Below are 23,319 nucleotides of genomic sequence, written 5' to 3'. Positions count from 1 at the left end.
CAGAACTACAGCAAAGGGGAAGTGCCTACAGCCGAGGAAAGGCTGTGGTTTGGTATCTGGTTCTGTTTGTTGTTGCTGCCAGTGGTGGTGTTTATTTGCCTTGTTACACATGCTAGTAAAAAACTGCTACTCCGTTTCCCATATCATTGCCTGAAAGCCCCTTAATTTCAGTTATAATAATTTGGAGGGAAGAGGGTCTACATTCTCCATTCCAGAGAGGTCCCACAGATACCTGTCTTTGCAACCAAGACAATCTGACAATTAACGATTTATTGCCAATTGTTTAATTAACAATTAACGAACAATTGATTAACAACTAACAATTAGTTAATTAACTTAGGTAACTAAAAGGTAAGTGAGAGGTCTTCACTGGAGCTTGGAAGGGTAGCTGCAGAGGTCTCCGGTGAAGGGTGGGAGACCATCAGCAGCAGAAGAGACGATGTTGCCGGCTCCTGCCGGATGCTCCAGCTGACACAGATGCTGTCACTCAGGTGGTAGTTTCCCGTGCACCTGCTTCTCGGGTCTCTGGCCTTGCTCTGTCTGCCGTAACACAGACTCTTCAGGTTTACCAAGACTCTTCTCCTCCCGGGCTCTGCCTTTCAAAATCACCCGCACCCTCTTCTGAGTTGGCTTCAGGTTAGGAATCCTAGGAAGAAGGGGACTGGTATTAGCCTGACGAACATTCCCAGCCAGCCGCTTTTCTGTCTCCTTGCAGAGCACACAGTGTTGCATCCTCTCTCTGTGCAAGCAGTGAGCAGCAGATTGAACAACTGCACTCGCTGCATGGAGGCTGCAGAGGTGCAAGGACAGGAACATGACCAGTTAAGTGCCTGGGGACCAACTACAGCACACGAGGTTCCATGTAGAGAAGCAGGCCTTGCTTGTCCCAAAGGAAGCAGAGCTAGGGACTGGCTGGTCCCCAGATCTCTCGTTCCAGATTTTGCAACCCTCCAGGAGCTTAATGTTTCATACAGTGTCTTTTCCCAGTGTCTCCCTACCAAGGCCAGATGATGATCTTTCCGTGCTCATGTGGGTGGTTCTGCTGCCTTCTCTGGGGCTGCCTGGCTCCAGGCCCACCTCCCCATCCCAGTCAGAGGGACTGATGGGAGGGTGTTAGGGGACAAACCAGGCTGTGCTTGGTGATGCCCAGCAATAGGACGAGAGGCAATGGGCAGAACCTGATCAGGAAATTCCACCTGAACCTGAGGAAGAACTTCTTGCCTGTGCAGGTGCCAGCTTGACCAGAGAGGGTGTGGAGTGTCCCTCACTGGAATCATTCCAGAGCCCTCTGGACACAACCCTGTGCTCTGGGATGACTCCACCTGAGCAGGGAAGTGGGACCAGTTGACCTACTGTGGTCCCTTCCACCCTGTCCCACCCTGTGATTCAGTGATACCCATCAGTAGCATGAGTTGGCAAAGATGTTTCCCACCTGCACAGCACGGTGGCCTTAAAATTCCCCACACACTTTGGGGAGAACTGCGCATGAAAGGTCTGCTTCTGGCCAGGAGCAAGGACGCCACAGGAGGGGTTGATGGAGAACAGTGGCACGTCATGGGTGAAATCTGGGAAGATTTCCAGGGAGGAACTGACAGGCTGCAGAGAGACATGCTTTTGCTTTGAGCGGCGTTTCTTCTTGGAAGGATCTGGCTGCTTGGGCTGCTGCTGCTGCTCGGAATCCTGCTGCTGCTGCTCGGAATCCTGCTGCTGCTGCTCGGAATCCTGCTGCTGCTGCTGCTCGGAATCCTGCTGCTGCTGCTGCTCGGAATCCTGCTGCTGCTGCTGCTCGGAATCCTGCTGCTGCTGCTGCTGCTCGGAATCCTGCTGCTGCTGCTGCTGCTCGGAATCCCGCTGCTGCTGCTGCTGCTCGGAATCCCGCTGCTGCTGCTGCTGCTTGGAATCCCGCTGCTGCTGCTCCAATTCCTGCAGCAGCTGCAGCCTCAGTTCCTGCATCTCCTTATTCTGCCGCTGCCACTGCCACATCCAGTCCCAGCGCCACTGCCGGTCTCGCCGCTCCTGCCGCAATCTGGCTAACCGCAGCCTCCTGTCAGGCCGCCGCTGCCGCACTTTAGGAACTATCTTAGGAGGATGTTCCAGGTCCCACCAGTAACTAAGCAGCAGCTTTCTGCGATGCTTTACAGTTTCATCGGAGAGGAACCGACCTGCAGGGAGGAAGAGGACACCTTTCAAAGACTTATGCTCCAGCAACTCTGCCTCCTGCTGCACGTAGATGGGAGAGCTGGGATGCACTTGGAGCAGCTCTGGCCAAGAACTTTATTCCAGCAGGAAATAGGGCATCTGGAGCAGGGTCTCTGCCTGCAGCACACACTCCTGTGCCAAAGCTTTTAGACAGTGAGAGTTGCTTTTAGACAGTAACTTTGCATTTGCCCTGGAGTGAGGAACTGCACACAGACAGTGGCTGCAGGGCAGGTCACTTGTTAACACAACTGTTTTTCCCAGTCTCAGACTTCTCAAAGAGATGACCTGATGTCCCCCTTCCCAGTCCTGACCCAGCACGTGGCTCTCCCCAGATCCTGGGTCAGTCCTTTGCAGAGCAGAAGTGGCAGAGCAAGAACAGAAAAGGGTGAAAGGCAGAGAGGGACAAGGAGAAAACTCTGCAGCTGCAGCTGGGAAGATGCTGATGAAAGTGGACGTGTGGACAAGGATGAAAAAGCAATTCATGTTTTGGGGTGAAATGCCCTTACGCATCAGAGTGAGTGAGAATGGCTTGTTCACTGGTTCTCTATCTGCGGCATAATCCCAGGAGTACTCCAGGGCTTCCTTCCCTGCGTTGTGAATTTTGAAACTGAAAAGCAAAAAGGAGGAATAAAAAAAAAAGTCCAATAAATATAAAGCAAATAGTACAGTAACACTGTCTGAGGGACTCCTGGTACCACTTTCTGCTGAGGAGCATCTTCTTCCCCAGGCAACCCTGCCACGCTCAGACTGCTGTCCTGGGTGGCCCAAAACAGTATTTCCAAGTCTGGATGTTTAAGAGGAAAGGGCCAACATGGTGCCCAGGACACTGAAGCTAAGGGGCTTGCTCTGGACTTTAGGCCTTGGTTTGACTGCAAACTTATTCTTGAGCAGATGAGGACAGGTGACATGCAGTGAAAGCAAACCCATGGCTTTTCTCAGCAGAAAGGTATGGCAGCATTGAACCTCTCCTGAGCACCATCTCCTGCTTGGCTTTGCGTGCACATAAATGGGCCTGTGCTGCTTTGGGCTGGGGCAGAGTTCTGGGAAGCAGGCACTGGGCCAGCCCTGGGCAAAGGCAGCTCCTGCTCGCAGGGCCCTGCCTGGCCTCCAGCACTCACGTGGCTGTCCTTGTCTGGGAGGGCCGGGTATCCTTGAACTGAACCACCATCGTCTTCAGCTTCAACTGCTTGTGGGCAGCAACGGCACTGAGGTACACCTCGGCCTCCTGGCTGCTCTCCTCCACCACAGTGTGAGCCGGTTCTGGGTCTATCTCGACCACCTGCAAACAGAGAAGGGAGGAATCACTGAGCAGAGCCCAGAAGGTCTGGCTGAGAAGGGGATCTTCTGGCCTCCAAGATCAGCCTCATAGAGGGACTAGAAAGGACCATTCACTTTTACTTCCCTGGAAAGATGACAAAATTGGGACTGCTCTGCTACAGTACTTGTTTCTACCCAGTGATCAAAGCAGTCACTACCACAGCTGCTAATATCCCCATGGAGACTATAGCTGGTTTCCAGTCCCTGTACTTCAACCTTGTAGAGGGACTGACTCTTTTCCTGGTCCCCTATAAATCCAGCAGGTCTCAAAATTTGGTTTAAGTTCCCCTGCTGGAGCTCTGTAGATGGAGAACCCCAAGACTGAAGAGTTCTAGAAAGCACCTTTTTCTTCTTGTCTTAGGAGAAAGTGCTCTCCAGATGTCTTGTGTGGAGCAACAGCCACACTGCTGGGAGCTGGGGATGGGCATTTTGGGATGTGAAAGATCTCACTTGGAAAGTCTCCAACTGCAGATATTCTGATAGAAAAGAGGATGGTTTAGAGGCCTTAAAATGGTCCAGAAACTCAGAAAGAGCCTTCACCCAAGATGAGTGTGCGTGGCAATAGTGACAATAAAAGCAAGAGTCTCTGGAGATGATCCTTCTCCGGACTCCTCCATACTGTCATACCGTGCCTGGGCTACTCCATGATGAGACAGATATCCCACACAATACAGAGACCACAACCAAATTCTCTGGTATCCAGGCAGACAAAACTTGGAGTTCACCAGCATGTGCAGGAGAAGTGGATTTCTCTCCACTTTAAAAGAAGAGACAGAGTGCAGCAGACTTAACTCCTTGTTGGTGAAAAGGCACCAAATGAGATGAAGAAATTTCTGCCACCATAAAATGGGATAAAATCATAAAACATTGTCCCCCATTCAACATGGGCTGCAACACCTGTGCTCGTGGCACAGACTGATGGTTTGTGTGTGGCTGAAGGTCTCTTGTCAAAAGGCTTCCCCTTCTCGTGTGAGTGTGTCTGGTCACTGTGCATCCACCTCTCCCCTGGAATGCACTGCTGGTGAACCTCACAGCTGTCCAATGTCCAGAGGAAGCAGGAGCTGCTCAGCCAGCAGTGATGGTGTTATGGTGGTTTTTTTTTTTTTTTTTTGCAAAAGCTGGGTTGGCTTTCTTTGCCATTTTGCTTCTTACCTTCTCTATTTTAGGGAATTTGTCTTCCGGGTCTTTCCTGGTGGTACTCTTCCATGAGACAGTGCACATTCGGTCATCCCAGTCAGGAACCTCCCTTTGTGGCAGCTCAAAGTTGATCTTGGTCACCTTACATTTCACAAGGTGCCTCCTGAAGGTGGCTGGGACATCTGATTTCAAAGTCACTGTGATGTCCTTGGCACAGCCAGGATGGAGGTGTCCCACCTAGGGAGAATCAGGGAGTCAAGAGCAAACTGGAAGCACTGCCAAAGGCAGGACTGACAGCACAAGGGACTGATGTGGTGAGCAGCTGTGCCAGGAATCTGCACCTCAGAGTGGATTTATGTGAAGTTTGATAGACAAAAGTATGACCAGAAGGTGCCACCTCCCATAACATGAAGCCTTTTCTGCAAGGCTGGCAGCCTTGGCCCAGCCAAGCCAGCGACTGCCTCTCCTACATGGCACTGGAATGGGCTATCAGTGGTACGTGAGGACTCCCCGCCAGCTCCTGGGAACAGCAGGGCAGGGCTTGAGCAATGGGAAAAGGCAGAGCAGTCCACGCTCACCTTGGGGGAGAACTGGAATGGGGCATCTGCCTCCCACTCAAAGCGCATGACCTTCCTACGGGTGTGGTTGGTGATGGTGAAGGTCCTGCTGCGGCGCTTCCCGACAAGACAGTCCCCAAACTGGAGGTGATTCATTCTGACAGCTGTTAAGGAGGAGAGCAAGGGATCTCAGCATGCAGGGAGCTCCACCTGCCCCCTTCACGTGAACAGACCCCTGCATGTTCAATACTTCCTCCCAGAGGGAGGAAGGCTTGGAGCAAGGAAGTTCCCCAGGCAGTTCCCCATCCCACCACCTTCAGGAAAACATCCTGACACATCCCCAAGCCAGTGACGTGCAGCACAGCACACACTGCTCTGCATGCATGGCTGCCATGCCCACAGGCCACCAAGTCCCGTGGGTGACAGCCCAGGCCTGGCTAGAGGGAGGACACACATGAGCAGACATTTTCCTCTTCCTTGCTCCACCTTGGCAGCTTCTCCTCTCTTACCATCAATGATGTCTTTCTTCAGACTGCTCTCAGCATTCCCCTCCGTTGTGTCTTCCTCTAGGCCATCGAGGGTGAATTTATCCTTGTGGCCTTCACCCACCAGCTCTGCTAGGGTTTTGTTAGAGCAGATGTCCCCCATGAAGAGACAAATCTCCCCTTCCAGACGTCGAGCCCGCGTGGGTTTGAAAATGACATCAAACTCTGTCGATTGCCCGCAATGCAGAAGGAAGAAAGACTTCTTTGGGGGCTTGCTCTCTGCACAGCAATGGAAATCAGAGTTAAGTGATACAGCTGTACAGAGGAAATAGTTCCGTAGGATATATGAGGAATAAGAGGTTGAAACCAGCTGTCTTCTAAGCACAGGTTCTATCCCCAGTGGTTCCAGACCATCTTCCTATGTTCACAAGACTGCCACCTCCAGACACATCACCACTTAAGCAGCTTAACCGCAGGCTGATGCCCAGCCCTCATTCCATCTGCTTCCAGCCAGCTCCAGCCATATGCAAAGCTGAGCCAAAGAGTGCTTTTGGCTTCTGCTGGCTGTGCGCTCAAGGGCTGTGTCTGTTCAGGCTGGTACCTTCCCACTTGCAGCAAATACTTCAGAGGGTCCACTGAGGTAGTGACAGTCCCCCACAACTCAACCCACCATGTCTAGAAGAACAGAAGACTTCCTACAACTGGCTAGGAGGAAACACTGCAAGAAAAGCCCCAAGAAAAGCTTGGGGGACAGAGAGCCCGAGGAACGACACTGTGCCTAACATCTGGCTGCTGCTCAGAGAAGCCAAGAGCAGGGCACACGTTTTCCCTCCGTGCATGATCACACTTCATGGTTAATGAACTTACCGTTTCCAACGGAGTCCTCTTCCACATCTTCAGTGTGGAATATCCTGAGTGCGGAGGCCCTGCCTTTCAAGAAGAACGCTCCATGCTTATCCTCCAGGTGTAACATAAACTGAGAAAAGGGAACCCAGAGCACAACGATACTGGTGAGTACAGGATGGCACAGGGACTGACACCGCAGTGCTGCTGGTCCCGCATGGGAACCCAGCACCTCTCCCACTACAAACAGCACTTAGCACAAAAGTTAAGTCAAACCAGCCTAGAAAAAAGGGTGTTCAGAGGCATCTGGATAGAACTGACACAGAACCAAACAGGACAGAAAGTAATGAGTAGAAGGTAATGAAACCACATCTAAGTCTACTTAAAATGTAGTGAACCGGGAAATCACACGTGTCCATGAGAACAAAAGGTGACCTGAGATACATGTATACATATATATATATGTATGTATATAGATATATATATATATATATCTCAAATACTTCCACCATCTTTCTTGTGTTCAACTTAAAGAAGAAAGACTGGATGGAAAATTTCTAAGAACTCCCTTCTTGGAGAACAGATGTCAGTCACTTGCTTAAAAAGAATTTCTGACACCTCTTCCCAGGTCTGCCATGTTTTCTGGGACCCGTCCCCTGTGCCACAAGCACTTGTTCCCAAACCAGACCATCCCTTGAGCAGGTCCTCCTCACCTTGACAGGTATGCTGCCGTTGTTACGGATGACCAGGGGCAGTGTCTCTGAATCCCCCAGCCGGAGCCTCTTGAAGCGCAGCACGGCGTTTCCCCTCTCGCTGCGAGCACTCGGGCACACGACTGTCAGCTGCGGCTCGTGCCCCCTCCCGCTGATGGTGAAGGTCAGGGTTTGGGGTTTGATTTTCACAGAGCTGCAGGAGAGGCACAGAAACAATTTCAGCTGGCACTAACCCATTTCTCACTGGGCAAGCAAAGCAGCAAGGGCCAGAGTGTTTTCCCTGCCTGGTGCCCCTGTACCCCACAACACAGCCCCCCCACCAGCCTCTTCCCAATCCACTCAGGGCCATTGGCAAGAGGAATCTGCTCCAAAGAGCCAGAGCCTTCCACAATAACAGTTAAAAATAATTTCACTTAATTGAATCATGCACTACAGCAGGTAAATGAGGCACCAGATGAGATATGGCAAATCCCCTGGCTGCAGTGAGATGAGACTTATGCAACAAGCAAAAGCACAGCATGAAAGCAAGAAGGCAAAAATACATCATCGTCACCATCAGTAAAGATCATTTCCAAGAACAGTAAAAAAGCAATTGCTTATTAGCAGTTAGACTTTTCTTGTTCCAATTCAGCCACTAAAGGGTTGAGGAAGGGCAAGTCAAAGCCCCAGTACACAGGTCCCAGGGCAGAGGAACTAGGCTCCTCTTTCATACCAGCTCCAATCACTCCACAACAGCTTAATGAATGCCAGGTAATCACAGAGGATCATCTCATTTTACAGAAACAAAGAGGAAATTGTCACTGCTGACTTGCTGGTACAGAAACTGCTTCATCTAAGCCTTTGTCCTTGGAAACCCCCAGCTCAGCTGCAGCACATCTCAGTAACTTCTGGTTGGCCACCTAATTATTTGCCTGTCTTTGTAGTTCCTCATACAGGCTAAACCATCAACCTATTTTTTCTTTTCTAAGAGTTACTGCCTCCCAGGTCATCTCATGCCAAGTACTCTGCCTAAGGCTACTGAAAGCATTAGTGCTAACAAGAGGTCTGTTCCTTCCCAGGGGAGAGGCAGCTATCAGTGAGGCCTCCCCCAATATTTCATAGGGTCAGTTACCCTTTTGGGATGACAAGGGAAGCCGTGAATGTGCAGTTGTAGTTCTGCTCATCTGGCGGGGTGAAGGTCACCGTAGCAACGGCATAGGATGAGCCAGGAACGGACATCTTGACTGGATCCAAATTGAAAATGTTTTTGATAGGGATTTGTTCCTTGGGGGAACCCAGAGAGCAATGTTAGGAGAAAACACCTTTCAACATGACACAGTTTTATACATAAATGCATTACTGAGAACAGCCCAGGACAGTGTGTCTTCCTGCTTCCCTGGGCAGGCTCTCGCCCTCCCAGGGAATGCTGCACTGTGTGTTTTGAGCACTGGCAGCTGCCCCAGCCTATATGGGAGATGGGCACTGCATGGAAGACCCTGCAAATAACCTAGAACTGGCCTTCAAGGAGGAGGAAAAGCCAGGGAGCCTGAGGAAATGCTCTGCTTTAGCCCTGGCATGTCAGTTCATAACATCCCCTCTCTGCGTGTGCTTCCAAGAGAGGTTCAGAAGGATTCCATTCTCCCACTGAAGACCCAGAGGTGTGAGCCAAAGCCTTGCCCGAGACATGCAGAATTCCACACAACTGTTTCCCTGGCTCTGCTGCTCTCCCCTGCAGTTTGACCTGCACTGAGCTAGCCCAGTCTGGGCCACAGGAAGCAATCTGGAAGCATCTGGAGACCAAAACAGGCTCTCACACGGCCCTTAGAGGGTAACCACCACCTTGGCCTCCTGTCCTTACCTTTCCAGGCAGGGGTTTGATGGAGAGGACCACGTCACATGGCAGACTGCTCGCACTATAGATACTGAAATGAGCTACAGCCTCTTGCCCAACCAGAACATTGTTGAAGATGAATCTGTTCTCATCTCTGACAAACAGGCCCGTGCCTTTCACCGACTGCATCTTGTGTCTGAGGTCGGTGCTGCTGCAGATCGGGTACTCCTTGAAGATTAACGTGACATCTTCAATGAGTCCTGTGGACACACCGGAGGGATGAGCATGGAGAAGCCTCCCTGATGGGTTTATCTGGACCCTGCTGGCCTCTCAGAAGGCTTGATAAGCCCTTTCTGCCCGGGTGACTGCTAAACCCAGCCTTGGGTGGGGGAGCTGGCTGTGAGGATGGAGCTCAGTCAACCTCAGCCTTAGAGAGCATTGCTTTCCTTTTATCCTTCCATGCATCCCTCTCAGCCTGGGAGGGATGAGTCCAGGGGTGGACTTGAAGAGGGCTGGAACCTCTGAGGATTTTAAGGTGGGACACCAAGGCTAGCGTGCCTCTCTATCCAAGCAGCAAGTGTAGGTGCTGATCAGCAGCAGGTGTGACCAAGGGAACTGTGGGCAGTAGGTACCTGGGACGCAGGACTCGGCAATCAAGGTAAAGGGAATGCCGAGGGGATTGTCCTTGGGGTCTCTGCCCAGGATGTCAATGTAGAGCTGCTCCTCACATGTCCCCTCCTGCTCTGCGAGGCATTCCACTGTGATCTTCTGCTGGCCCCGGGGACGGATGGAGCCGGAGCAGGGGGACACCGTGAACATGCCAAGATTGAGGTGACCCTGCAGAAAAAGTTCCAGGAGAAGCTGATGGCTAATAGCTGTGACTCGAGCACCCCAGCAAAGAGAATGTCCTGCCTTGGCCTCCAGCTGGGCCCAAGCACCCAGTCCCAGGGCAGGGAAGGATGACTCCAGGGCCCAAAGGCAGCCCCAGGCTGAGAGCAACAAGCCAAGAGGAGCTGCAAATCTGTCCCAAGTGGCAGAGAGAAAGGAGTTTGAGTGTAAAGAATGAAGGTGGCAGCTCTGATCCTTCAATCTCCATAGGTAACACAGGAGAGCAGAAATAGCGGTGAGAAATGACGGGAGAGAGGTAGGGGACTGGGAAGAAGAAAAAGCAATGTTGTCTGAGCTCTGTGGACTGGGAGTTCAGTGGGGGATGTTTTTGCTTCTGTGGTGTTCACAGACCTATGCTGGCTCGCAGCTACCAAACACAGGACCTGCTCCCCTCTGTTGACCCCACAACTCCAGGTCAAGAGCCAGAGAACAGGACTGCCAGGGGGACTGAGCAGACACTGGACTCCATCCTGCAGACCACATCCCACCCTATGGCGATGAGCCCCCAGCCTGGGCACAGCAGCATCTTCTCATATCCCCTGCAGCAGCACTGCTGGGGAGCAGGAGTCACCCACCTGTGTCAAGGAGCTTGATTTCTTTGCTGAGTGCTTTGTAGGCAATGGAGCAGATTCCCCTTGCTTTGAACTGAGAGGAGAAAGCAGAAGTATCTGTCATGCTGAGCTCCCCTGCCTTTCTCTGAGGCCAAAGCTGGCCTTCCTCCTCACAGAGGAAAGCCTTTGTGCTCCTGATGGCTCCCAGAGAGCAGCCTGCAGCTCCCATTGCTGGACCGAGCAGCTCTATCACCAGCTTCATACTACACATGCGGATACCGAGGCCTTTTTCTGCCCCCTCTCCCCAAGCCAGGGATGCAAATGGACGATAGCCCAGGTCTCGTGGCTGCCTGCCACATACCAGCCATGGGGTTGTGCCTCCTCAGACAGAAAGGGTGGTGCAGGGCTTCTCGTACCTTTTGCTTTCCAATGCAGATGCCTCCTTGGGCGCTCGGTGGATGCGGAATTTGAAGCCGAGCATGCCTTTGTTCTCCAGCACGACAGTCTGGGTCTCCTTGGTGCCCTTGATCACGGCACCGAAGTCGATGGGTGAGGCAGGCTCAATGCTGTACTTGCTGTACTCAGCTTTTGCTGACACCATCACTGGGATGTTGGTGACAACCTGGCCTCCTTCACCTGAGCTGGCATCTATCACCTGTGTCCACAGGAAGGGTGGTAAAGAAAGCAAAGAGGCCAGCCTCTACCCCAGTCCCCAGCCTCCACCCCAGGCCTCCAGTGTAGCCCTCCCGGTTTAAGCACCTCCTCCAGAATCAGATTCTCAGCTCCACTTAGGAAGCCTCCCAAATGGTTTTGAAAGACTTTGTTTGTGTAAGTAGGAGAGAGGATTCTCCAGTTAAAGGTGTCCGTTAGACACCTGTCCTGTTTACGCTCCCAAAACACCGTGTGATAACACAGCCTGGCCCAGGCAGCTCACCTGGCAGTACAGGATGGGCTTGTTCTTGAGGAGGATTTCACTTGTGGGGTGGAAGAGTATCTCAATATTCACACTAGGCTGGGAGGCAGTCAGCATGCCTGACTGAGGCTCAACAGTGAAGTAGGATGCCACTTTTCGCATCCCGGGACCTGCACCCTTCAGCGTGAAACTGGGGAGAAAGAGAAGGAATGGAGATCTCTGCAGTTAAAAATATAGGTGCCACCAGCACAGCCAGGACTTTGCATAGGACCAGAAAAAAAAAAGGGAGAATCCAGCTCTGCTCAGGGAATCCTGGATCTTGACAGAGAGTGCAGACAATCACAATGTTACTGCAAGAAACCTTGACATTGAAATTTTTCATTCACTTCTTTACAGAGTCTCAGAAAGATAAAGGAGGTGACCATCCAAGAAAGTCAGTGCAGCTGAGCTGTGAAGAACTGCTGGTTTGGGGCTGGATTCTCTGGTAGAATAATTGAGATTAGAGAGCCCAGGTTTTGTATTTACCATGAGGTAGCCAGCATGGAAACAGATTCTAGCCATTGACAGAGGGAGAATGCAGGCCTGGGAACCCAAGGAAATGCTCACTACCAGGCAGCTGGACTCACCTGTACTCAATGTTGTATACCCCTTTGTTCTTTAGCCTCAGGACTTTCTTCACATTATCCAGGACATTAATGGTTCCAAATTCCAAGCTTCCATCTGAACCTGCAGAAAAGCCACAGAGCGAGGTCAAACACGGTATTTGTGAGCTGCTGCAGAATACAACAGGCCACAAGCTACATGGAGGTCTCGGCACAAAACCCTTTCCAGCAAGTTTCCATTCTTGGAAGTGTTTTCCAGCTACTTGTCTGCCCTTTCTCTTCTCACTCAAAATATCTGCAGGCTTAGTAGCTAAGGAGCTCGGCTCCCATTTCCTCGCTTCCAAGCACAAATCCAATTACTTTATATGCTGTGCTGAGCCTGTGGGCAGTGCCAACTGCCTGTTCACATCACTGTTATTTCAAAGCCCCCAAATCCAATCTGCACATGAAGCTGCACACTTCAAAGTTCAGAGGGGAGAGACTTAAGGCTGTCAGTTCCCTGACAATGCTTTATTTCATGCAGGTTGCAGGGTACGTGCTTTGTGGCATGTATCCATGCCATCCTTGTATCCCATCCCATCCCATCCCAGTGCTTTGGTCGCCCACCTCCCAAGGTAATGCAGTGCGCCTGGACTGCTTTGTTTGGGAGGCATCCACTGACCTTTGGGCATGTCAATGCTCAGAGAAACCTCATAGACCTCTGCAGAGATTTTGATGTTTTCAGCCTGAACAATCCCCAGGACATTTTCTGTATCTGAAACCTGAGGCAGCAAGAAACAAACACTGTTCAGATTATTCTTTTGGTAGGCAGCCTGAAAGTCCTTGTCTCTGCTGGCTGCTTCCCCTGTGGCCTCCCTGGCTTCACAAGCATTGGTGGACTCCCAAGCTTTGCTAACCCGTTCCTCTCATGGGCTGCCCCAGTGGGATTCTCCTGCAGTAAAAAACCCTATCAGCCCAACTCTGCACTCCTACAGCAGGGAATGCTGCTGCTAAAGCATCCTTGGGAGGCACAGGGGTGTAAGAACAAGCACAAGAAGTGTGAGGTGTCTCAGAGCAGGTGGCATTGACAACCCTCTCCAATCACCTAGCCCCCTCTCTGAAATGCAGCCCCTAAACCATGGGGAACAAAATCCCACAGGGAGAGTTTGTTGCACTATGCAAGAGCTTCAGACAAAGTCCAGGAGGAATGTCGAGATCACGCTGCAGTCTCTACAAACAGACAACAACCTTCAACCATTCACAGGGACAAGGTGGTTGTGGTACAGGCTCAGGATGCAGTGTCTGGTTATCTGGGGGGATGTGGATGCACTGCACGTTCTGGCAAACGCTGTGCAGAGGCAGAAGTTGGGGTCACAGCACCCTTGTGTCTGTCAGGTGCAGCTCTTCCTGACCCTGTCCCTAGGAGCACACGGCTGCTCACAGTCCCTCTCACCTCTAGTCGGAGGGTCTTCTTAATGCTGCCAATCTGCCTGGCCTTGAAATGCACTGTCACTTCAAACTCTGAGCGGGGATCAATGGTGCCTTTATCTTGGGACAAGGAGAAGTCCTCAGCAAGGTCATCCAGCCCGCTGAGCTGCCAGGCCATGGGCAGCAGGTTGCCGTTTCTCAGGACCAAGGTCCTGCTGTCAGTCCTGCAGAGACAGGAAGGCACTTGGCATCAGCTGCTGGATGCTCACACCAGCCTCGCCACTGAATGCAACTTGGAGCAGCTCCATCCGTGCCCTGGAAACCAGAGTCAAACGTTTTCTCTTTGTCACAAGTTCTGGAGTGCTTGTGGGATGACTGACCTGTGCAGAAGCAGCTTGCCAAAAGACAGCTCCAGGGGGCTGACCTCCAGCTTCACGTGCACCCCATGGCAGCACAGGCTGAAGACCACTGGGTCCGGGTTCTTCCCAATGCTGCAGATGAGTTTGTCTTCCAGGAAGCCAGGGGAAGTGGGGTATGCCCAAATGGTCAGCTCCTGGACCCAGCCCCACAGGAAGAAATCAAAGAGCTCTGGGTGTGAGCAGGAGGAGCAGCCCCTGGGCACTTCCACGGTGCCTGCCCTGCCTGCCCTTCTCCTACCTGCTTCTCCTTTGGTTTCAGTGCCATGCTGGGAGGGTCCAAAAGGAACGTCTCTGCTTTCCCATCATTCTCAAAGGAGAACTGGACCTCTACGTCCATGGGGGAGTTGTTGAGGATGGTTATATTCTCCGAGTTGCTGGGACAGTTCTGGGCCTTGTACCTGTCCACAAAAGGGGAAAAGGCTGCAGAGCAGACTGTTGCCTTTGCCACACACCGAGGAGAGCACCCTGTGCACCCGAGGAAGTGGTGCTGGAAGACCCTGCTCTAACAAACAAGAGAGGGAAATGGATCCCAGTCAGGGGCATGGGCGTGTGCTCATCCTTGCTTTACTCTGATGCCTTCCCCTGGACATGGTGCCTCCAGCCCAGAAGCCTGATGATGCTCAGGCCACTTCAAGAGTTTTTAATACAACATAAATTCAAATTTCTGCCTAGAAAAATAACAGTACACCAGGCACATGAGTTCTTTTCCCTTCTTCCTTGGGGTGCCTTCCCTGCAGGGTATAAAGAAAGGCTTTTGGAAAAAGAGTTTAGCTAATCTCTTTCATAAAAGTCATGAAACTGCTTTGGATTTCATGGGTTAGCTCAAAGTCTGAGAAAGAAATATAAAGCATCAATTCCCAAGAGGAATGCAAAAAGATAACAAATGACCCTTCTCTCAGGTGTGGAAATGACTTTGGAGTGCAAGGGTTAAAGAGGCAAACAGAAATCCCAGACCATCCATCAACTTGGCTAAAGATTGTCTGTTTTCTTAAACTATTTCAATTTCATTTCCTTGGGGTGTCAAAGTAGACCTAGCCCTCCAGAACTCCCATGGAGACAAGAACTTAATGTGAATTTTTTTTTTTTTTTTTAAAGCGACAGTAAAAGTAGAAGTACACAATAGCTTCAATGGCAACGTGTTTAGGCAGACTTTATCCAGCAGTGAGGATGCAATGTCATTACAGGAAAATTTAATTCTTGCTGTACGTTCCCCCCGACACCCACTGGCAGGTCAACCATAAAATCTTATTCATAATTACAGATTAATGAAAGGTTTACAAAACCATCTACAGAATAATTGCTCGATCAGGCTACGTGCAGAGCTCAAAGCACTTCAAAAACCCCCCTAAAGTTCATTTCCTATGGGTTGAAGCTGGCATGTGGGGGGACACAACAGTTGTCCCCCAAGTCACCTTTGGACTGGCAGCAGCATGCGGCTCTGGCCACCAAGGCGGCCACCAAGGCACCCACTGGGCAGGCAGAGCAGCTCTGCCAAAGCTCATTTGCCTATATCTGCTTAGGTTCACACATCTGTGGTCCTTCAAACCCATGTGTCTCCCAGGACTCTGCCGGGGACTGCCCTGGGTTGTGCCACCAGGACAGCCTGTCTCTCCAGGTGTGCCCAGAAAAGTACAAGGCCCAGCAGGGAGCACATACCAGTCTCTTGATTTCCCACACAGCAGCGGCCCAAAGTGGAATTGCTTTGTGCTCTCAACATATTCCTTGAAGATGATTTCATCTTCCTCCATGGTCTCCCTCCACTGTGGAAACACCACCCTGGGCAGGAAAGTGGGGAAGGAGGAGCTATGAGATGCTCCAAGCAGGAAATGTAGTCAGAAAGCCATAACCCTTCCTGCAGGCTGAGGTACCATCTGCCTTCCCAGCTCCAGCACAGGAGGAGGTGCTGGGTGACCTCAGGCAGCACGATCTGCCCAGGCCAGAAGCCCCAAGGGGCAGCCCTGGCTGTGGTTCAGGGGCAGCTGTGGTGTGGGAGGCTGCCAGGGGCCAGCCTTACCGTGGGTTCTGGCTGATGCTGGGGTACAGGCCGGTGCCACGGCAGGGCAGCTCGTACTGGCGCTTTGTCTGCACGAGCTCAAACCTCAGTGTCTGCTCAAACTTCCCTGGCTTTTTGGCGGAGAAGTGGACCTTCAGTTCCACCTCACCGTGGGCAGGCACTATCCACCGGTACCGTTTCAGCCTGGCAATTAAAGAGGAGGCTTACAGACGCTGCTGAGGAGCAAACACAACAAGGAGGGTGCACTCGCCATCCCACGGAGGCACTGGCACGGGGTCGCTGTGGAGCTGGGGATGATGGACCTTGTTTGGCAAGAGGACCAAGAAGGAGAGGCATCGCCTCCTCCCGTGCAGCTCACCTGAGGAATTCTGTGGGGACTGAGGCACTTTCCAGTGTACCTTTGGATCTTGTTGCAGAGGAATCCCAGGGACTTTCTGTTCTCCGTGTGGAGATCTGCTTCTCCTTTGCAAAGCTGTCTCTGCTGGCTGCTTTACCTGTCTTTGGTCGGCCCTCAGCAGAACTGTCCTTCACATCAGGGGCCTTGGCCTAAGGGGAGAGAGAAAAGGGAGGGAGAGGTGAGCCCTGAGACATCCCTATCCTGGAAAGCAAACTGGGGGTTTGTTCACCAACGGAAGAGAGAATAAATAAATAAGTCCACCTGCCCATGGACTTGGTCTTCCTTGTTGGTGTTTGTTTTGCCTAGGACACTCCCCCTCACTCAGACCCTCTCCTCAAAGGAAGTTGATGGTTTTAAGTGATTTTTTTCCCCTCTTGTCTTACAGAACTGCTCTGTCTCCAGCAGAGCTGTCTCTTTTGTCCCATCCCTGACAGAAAGGAGACCTGCAGACACAGGGCCCCATCACATCTTCACTACCTCTCCACCATGATCCTTTTCCATCCAACCTGTCCCCCATGTCCCCATCTAGCCTGGTCCCTGCCCTGGCACCACTGGAGCACCCACCAGACTGTCTTCCACAGCAGCACCTCCCGGTGCCCCAATGGTGAAGGGCTCCACGCGCTCTGCAGAGGCCAGCCGCTCCTCTGGGTACTCGACTATGGAGAGCACAGCAGCAGGGGGCAGGGGAGGCCCGTCGGGATGCAGTCCCACATGTTGCAGCACCTAAAACAGAAGGGAAAACCCTGCTTATACTTCTGTCACCTTCATCCTCACAACTCCTTCTTTAAAGGCACTGAGCTTCTGACAACGGGGTTTTTAATTTACATGAAGTACAAGTGCTTTGTTATGCCCAGTGGGGTGAGCAAGCTCCAGAGCAGAGTCAAGAGCTACAAGCAGGACCGGGAGAGAAACCTCCCAGGTGACTCAGCTGAAGAAAACAATGGCTGTGAGCTGCCCTGTCCTGGGGCCGTTTATGACTTCCAGGCTGGGAAACTCTGAACAGATGGGATACTTGTACACAGAGCACTCCCACTTCCTGCCCATCTGAGGGAAGGTGATAACTTCCCCATCCACACAGATGATACAGAGTCATTGTGGAACATCATCAGGGACCTGGACAATGGCTCTGTGCCATTATCACACAATGCTCCAGGGCCCAAGACCACGACAAGCTCAAGATCTGAGCCTCGCAGGGTGTTACCTCGTCTTCCGTTGGCAGCGTCCCATCCCTCAGGATCTCCCTGATCGTGGCCTTCGGATCTGAGACCTGGATGTCCAGGCACGGCACCCCGACATGCTCGTCTCTGACTGCCCCCTCTGCAACTTCGCTTTGCATCTCCAGCTGAGATGACTGAAGACTCCTTTTTTGTTCAGCCTTCTCCACCTTCTCCTGAGGCTTATTGGTCTTCTGACCTTTCTTTACAGGTGAAGACTGGGAGTTGTTTTCCTTTGGGATCACAGGTAACTGCATGGTACCCTGAACCCTGTCCCAGTAGGAGGAAAGCTCTGCAACGTTCTGCTGTGATGACTCATAGATCTGAAACCTCAGGATCAAATTCTCCATCTCAGATAGGTCCTCTGGGATTTTGGTTTCCCCCTTCTTTGGGGCCTTTGGTTTCCCCTTCTCTGGGGCTTTGGGTTCCCCTTTCTCTGGGATTATGATTTTGCTCATCCTCGGGGCTTTGTATTTCCACTTCTCTGGGATTTTGGTTTCCTTCCTCTCTGGGGGTTTGGTTTCCTTCCTCTCTGGGGGTTTGGTTTCCTCCCTCTCTGGGGGTTTGGTTTCCTCCCTCTCTGGGGGTTTGGTTTCCTCCCTCTCTGGGGGTTTGGTTTCCTCCCTCTCTGGGGGTTTGGTTTCCTCCCTCTCTGGGGGTTTGGTTTCCTTCTTTTCTGGGATTTTGCTTGTCTTCTTTTCTGGGATTTTGCTTTCCTTCTTTTCTGGGATTTTGCTTTCCTTCTTCTCTGGGATTTTGGTTTTCCCCTTCTCTGGTTTTGGAGGTTGCTTCCCCACAGAGACACCCTTCTTTTCCTTCTTCCGCTTCTCTTCCTCCTTCTGCCTCTCTTCTTCCTTCCGCCTCTCTTCCTCCTCTAAGGCTTTTGCCTCCTCCTCAAGCTTTTGAGCCAGCTGCTTCAGTTGCCTTCAGCAAACAAAATAGAAAAGATCACTGAGAGTCACCACCAGAAACTCGGGCTCACTAGTCCTCGCTGGCCCTGCACTTCATTCCTTGACCCTGAGGCCAGGCAGAACCGTGAGACCATTTCCCTGAATTTTCCTCAACCCACAGAGGTTGGGAACATCCCAAGTGAGGGGATTGGTGGAAGGGGACCTCCAGGACCAGCCAAACCTAAGCCTTGCCATCATAAGGTCTTGACTGTGCAACCTCCCTCTTAAGGCACAGCCAGACACCTCCAGCCCACTGCCAAAGGCTGATCCACCAGCTCTCTGTGCTGATGCCTGAAAATGCCCTTTGTCTCTTTGATTTCCCAGTTTAAAGCAGATCACAAATTGCTAACGTCTGCTTATCCCTCCTACAATTCTTACTCAGCTCATTCAGCCCCCTTCTCCCTGGGCATAGCCTGCTCCTTAATGAGACCAATCCTATCAGTCAGAAAGCAAAGGCTGCAGAAACTCCTCTCCTGCAAGACAGGCTCTTGTCAGCCAGATTTCCTGCTGGAACCTGCTGTGACTGAGGCCAACTAGTGCTGTCTGCCATGGAAGCTATTTGAAGCAGCCTCCTCCGTCTCCTCCCCATGAAACCAACTTCAGCCTGGGCTGAAGGAAGTCCTGATACACAGGCTTGCTTCAAGCAGCCTCCCCTCCCAGCTGCACACTTTGCCTGAGCTGGGCTGCCTTGCTGGAGCAGAGCTTCTCCTGTGCTTGCCTACTGCTGCAGCTGAAGGGGAGCCTGAAGGACGTGAGCTTTTATGGGTGGTGTCCCACCATAAGGAGAACCCTGGCAGATCGGCATTGCAAGGACTTCATCTGTGGCAGGACCAGGATCCAAACCAAGGTTTGGTCTGTGCCCCACACCTGCCCATACCACAATCCCACGGTTTTGGTGAAGGGAGATGATGAAGAAGGTGCCAATCGACATCATGGACTTAAAGACACTTCTGCAGGCAGTGCCAAGGCAAGCCCAGAGCCCAGGTCCCTGCAGGCAGCATCTAAGCCAGGAGGGCTCACCACTAAAATAGAGAAGAAGGAACTTCTTCTCAACAGAAGAAGATCCTTCTTCTTTGGGAGCCAGGGAGCTAAGAGTGGCCATCCCTGTGTTGCTTCTGGCCTTTGCTACCCAACACCTCTGAGCTCAGAGTCCTTGGAGCAGGGAAGCCCTCCAGGGACAATGACCCACGGAAGAGCAGTAACCCATGGAAGGCTTACTCACCTCTTCCTCCGTATGCGCGCCCATTCCAGGAATATTTTATCCACTTCTGCTTTCTTCTTCTCAGGGAGGGCGTCATACTCATCCTCAGTCATTTGCAATAAAGGTTTTCTCTTCCTCTCAATAGCTTTTTCCCACTGCAGTTCTTTATCACAAACCAGAGGAGAAACCATGAGTGACTGCAAACAGACCTGGGTGCTCTGGGTCAGCTGCAAGGATTCACAGCTTTTCCTGACCCAGCCTGTCATACCAGGAGATATTGGGGAGCTCATATCCCTGCTCCAAAATTCAGACAATCCCCCAAACTATGGCCAGGCAGTGAGGTCCTGGGCTTTGCCTGGCTTAAGTGCAACAAGGCTGAGGAGAGTTGTTTGTCACTGAGCTACAGTAGCTTGCACTTGTGCCCAAGCTTTTATGTCAGACATTAAGGTGAGTCTTAAAACCTCCGATCTCCTGCAACTCTGAGAGGAGTGCTGGTTACACTGAGGCAGAAGGTGGAAAGATTAATAAAAACATTTCTTACAAGCTCTGCTGCAAACCCAGATACACAGAGATAAGGTTGAGGGCTTGAGAAAGAAGATTTGAGAGGAATGGAGATATCTCACCTTTCTTCTCTCTTTCAGCTTCAACCCTGGCTTTCCAAGAAGCATAATCCTGATGCAGGTTCAATATGAAGATGTGACGACGATTTTTGACAGCTTTGAGTACACAGAGAAGAGAAGATTCCAGGCTGCTTGCAAAGAGGCTTTCCAAGCCATCAAAGACCACTCCCTTGTAGCAGTCTTTACACTGTGAATAAAGGGAAGAGCAAGTCAGCCATTGCACGCGGGGGGCTCGCAGCTGCACCGTAAACCCAGATGTCACCAGCTATCCTTGTTCCAAGAGCAGCTTGGATCTGTCCTTAGGCTCTGCCAACTAAGGTCAGCTGCAACTTGCCCCAGGGCTCCCTGCACACAGTCCAGGATCCTCCAGCAGCACGTACAGACCTCCTCCTCTCCGAGTTGTACCCCAGGGCTGTCTCTCCGGAGCAGGAATGTCTCCTTTTCCCCCACCCCACACACCTTCAGCCTCTCACTGAGGATGTCCACCAGCAGGTCCTCGGGCAGCACACAGCTCAAGCAGTTCAGCTCTTCCCCATGACTGCTGCTGATGTTCAGCTGCTGCGGCGCAGGAGCAGTGGAAACTGTGAACTGCAATGTGAACCATTGTAAGGAAAAGAAACCACGGTGGAAAGCCCTGAACAACTCCCACTGCTGGGCTTGGAGCTGGGGCTCCTCCCTGGTGGAAACTAGAACAACCCTGCAGTGCAGGCTGCGGGCTCCAGGGGATGGTCCTGGAGGGCCCATGCCTTGGGCAGCAGACAATGCCTTGGGCTTGCAAGCCCCCAGTGCAGCCTCCCAGCACTTTGCTCACTGCCTGCAGCCACACTAGCCAGGACTGCACTTTGCCAGCAAACCATTGGGAGCCAGTGGAGCTGTCTGCCAGAGCACATTCCCAGCCCAAGTCACGGCACTATGGACCCACATACCAGGCCCTGGCTGGCACAGAGCCTCCACTGTAAGCAGCCCCTGCCCATCTCAAAGACAATGCAAAGGTCCCAGACATCAACCAGGGCAGATCATGTTTACCTTGGTGTCCTTTTTGTCGAGTTTGCTGCCTGGCTCCTTCTTCTTTTGTGCTGAAGGGGTCTTGCCTTTGGCATCCTTCTTGCTGATTTTTTCCCCAGAGGCTTCTTTATTCATGGTCAGAGACTTTTCACCTGCACAGGGGACAGATGGTTCAGAGGGGCTTTGCAAAGCAAGCAGGCACCTTTCACTGCAATGGGCACAACCTTGGGAAGGAACGTGGCACTTTTCCCCAGTCTGCTGGGCACTGGGAGCACTGTTTCCCAGAAGCAGCTCCTTCCCTTCTTCTCTTACCAGCAGGTAAAGCACACCATCCCATATTTGATTTTAAAGCCAGCGCTGTGTCCCTCCTAACAACTGTGCACGCAGGCGACGCTGCTCGCACAGCAGTTCCCCTGCGGATCGAGCCAAAGATTCGTCCTCCAGGAGCATTGTTGCCATAAACTGCACCCATCCTGCATTCTCATGTGGAGACCTGCAGCCCTGCCCCACTTGCATCACCTGTCTCCACTGAAGCTAAATCCTCCTGTGGGAAAAGCCCAGCTGGGACCCAGACTCTTCTCCCTTCCACCAGCTCCCAACCCAGCCAGGTTCAAAACTGAGCAATGCAAAACTTCCCCCTGCACCGAGCCAGGTCTGGCCTCACCCTGCAGAGCTCAGGGTACCAACTGCCCAGGAAGTTTCGTAGAAGTCTCCAGTCTCACATAGAGAACAGCCCAACATGCAGGAGCTGTGTAACCTGACAGTGGGCATAGGTAAATCTCTGGAGAAAAGAGCTCATCTGGAGCATGTCTCTCATTGGAAATTCCTCTGGGAGGCTGTCCTTCCCCTCCTCTCGTTTGCGAGGTTACACTCATAGTCAGTCCTCTTGTGCTTAATGAGCCACTTCAGAAGGTTTTTTCCTTGTGCATGAGGAGCAAGCTCAATTCAGCTTTGAGGAAATATAAAATATTTGGGAAGGAGACAGGCGTGCTTCACCACCCCTAGAAAAACGAACATGTGCCCAGAATGGCAGCAAAGGGGGCTCTAAAAGAACCTCTGACTGAGCCCTTCCAATTGATTTCCTTTTTTTGTTTTGTTAGGCTAGCCAGTGATGCACTTCAGCCATGTTCCCCTAAGAGAGCCAAGGACTGAAAAACTGCTGCTCTGAGTAAGCAGAAGTGGACAGTCATGGTGGGTTTCTCAAGCACTGGCTCTGGGTCCTTGCCAGCATTACCTTTGTCTTTGTCTTTTGTCTCCATGGCAGCCTTGGTGCAGAGCTCCCGGGCACAGAGCCCTGCTGGGCTCCCATCGTTGGCCATGGCCTCTTTCACCACGGTGTCAATGGACACGTAAGCAGCGTCATAATACTGACACAGGCCTGCTGCTATCTCTGTCTTTCCTGAGAGAGAGAGGGGGACTGCTTGGTGACACTGGCACAGGAGGCACTACAGGGACTACAGGCCCTGGAAAAATCTCCAACAAGATTTCAAAGTTAAAAGGGCAGTGGGACAGCAAGTGTCCCTCCAGGGGAGGCCATGGGGGAGGCAGCTGCAGCGTGGGTACAAGCTCTGAAGTCTAGAGCCAAGAGGATCATCTCCATGTCCTGTTCAGCTGAGGAGTTTGCCTTAAGCACCATGGCCCACCAGGATGCGTTCCTCCTGCTTGCCCCTCTCCCTGCAGCCCTGGGATGCAGCTGACATACCTGTCCAGGGTGGCCCATGGAGGATGACAACAATCCCTCTGTGCTGCTGCGCTTCACGCCTCTCTGAAGACGGGTCAATGCCCAGGTGGCGCATGACAGCCCGAGAGATGGGACTGCCAGTCACTTTCAGCATGGACTCAGGACAGAATGTGAGAGTCCTGTGATGTGCTGCAGTGCAAACCAGGGGGAAAAGTCAGCCTCCTGCCTACATTTGATCCTCACCATCCTCCCCATCTCCTCAGATCCCAGGAAAGGAGACTTGGTGAAAGCAAGATGAGCTTGTTCTTTTGTTGCTAGGAAGGTGCAAATATAAAAGAGCCAGTGATATTAGACCTAGTCCTGCTGGCTGAGGAACTGCTCCAGTCCTAGTCTTTG

At 52.0% G+C, this 23,319-nt stretch overlaps 1 protein-coding gene across 1 annotated transcript in view; it reads right to left on the bottom strand.

Annotated features, from left to right (window-relative positions):
- Positions 1-255: 255 nt before the first annotated feature.
- Positions 256-23,319, bottom strand: part of LOC128793759 (hydrocephalus-inducing protein homolog) — a 71,933-nt gene continuing 48,869 nt past the window's right edge. Inside the window, exons 38-68 of the mRNA XM_053953171.1 lie at positions 22,945-23,112; positions 22,477-22,641; positions 21,264-21,394; positions 20,697-20,825; positions 20,241-20,424; positions 19,639-19,780; positions 17,454-18,390; positions 16,817-16,975; positions 16,214-16,401; positions 15,856-16,038; positions 15,498-15,617; positions 14,080-14,239; positions 13,803-13,975; positions 13,448-13,646; positions 12,677-12,776; positions 12,040-12,139; positions 11,435-11,603; positions 10,917-11,155; positions 10,525-10,594; positions 9,694-9,898; positions 9,089-9,321; positions 8,363-8,514; positions 7,252-7,444; positions 6,563-6,671; positions 5,720-5,974; positions 5,232-5,374; positions 4,669-4,890; positions 3,318-3,478; positions 2,706-2,806; positions 1,433-2,162; positions 256-646 (exon numbers count right to left, since the gene is read on the bottom strand). Of these exons, the coding sequence (XP_053809146.1) occupies positions 484-646; positions 1,433-2,162; positions 2,706-2,806; positions 3,318-3,478; positions 4,669-4,890; positions 5,232-5,374; positions 5,720-5,974; positions 6,563-6,671; positions 7,252-7,444; positions 8,363-8,514; positions 9,089-9,321; positions 9,694-9,898; positions 10,525-10,594; positions 10,917-11,155; positions 11,435-11,603; positions 12,040-12,139; positions 12,677-12,776; positions 13,448-13,646; positions 13,803-13,975; positions 14,080-14,239; positions 15,498-15,617; positions 15,856-16,038; positions 16,214-16,401; positions 16,817-16,975; positions 17,454-18,390; positions 19,639-19,780; positions 20,241-20,424; positions 20,697-20,825; positions 21,264-21,394; positions 22,477-22,641; positions 22,945-23,112 (6,383 nt within the window). The 3' untranslated portion in view covers positions 256-483. The remainder of the gene's footprint in view (positions 647-1,432; positions 2,163-2,705; positions 2,807-3,317; positions 3,479-4,668; positions 4,891-5,231; positions 5,375-5,719; positions 5,975-6,562; positions 6,672-7,251; positions 7,445-8,362; positions 8,515-9,088; positions 9,322-9,693; positions 9,899-10,524; positions 10,595-10,916; positions 11,156-11,434; positions 11,604-12,039; positions 12,140-12,676; positions 12,777-13,447; positions 13,647-13,802; positions 13,976-14,079; positions 14,240-15,497; positions 15,618-15,855; positions 16,039-16,213; positions 16,402-16,816; positions 16,976-17,453; positions 18,391-19,638; positions 19,781-20,240; positions 20,425-20,696; positions 20,826-21,263; positions 21,395-22,476; positions 22,642-22,944; positions 23,113-23,319) is intronic.

Source organism: Vidua chalybeata, chromosome 11 (genome assembly GCF_026979565.1).
Source record: "Vidua chalybeata isolate OUT-0048 chromosome 11, bVidCha1 merged haplotype, whole genome shotgun sequence".
In the NCBI taxonomy this organism is placed as follows: Eukaryota; Metazoa; Chordata; class Aves; order Passeriformes; family Viduidae; genus Vidua; species Vidua chalybeata.
This window is presented reverse-complemented; position numbering and strand designations above follow the sequence as displayed.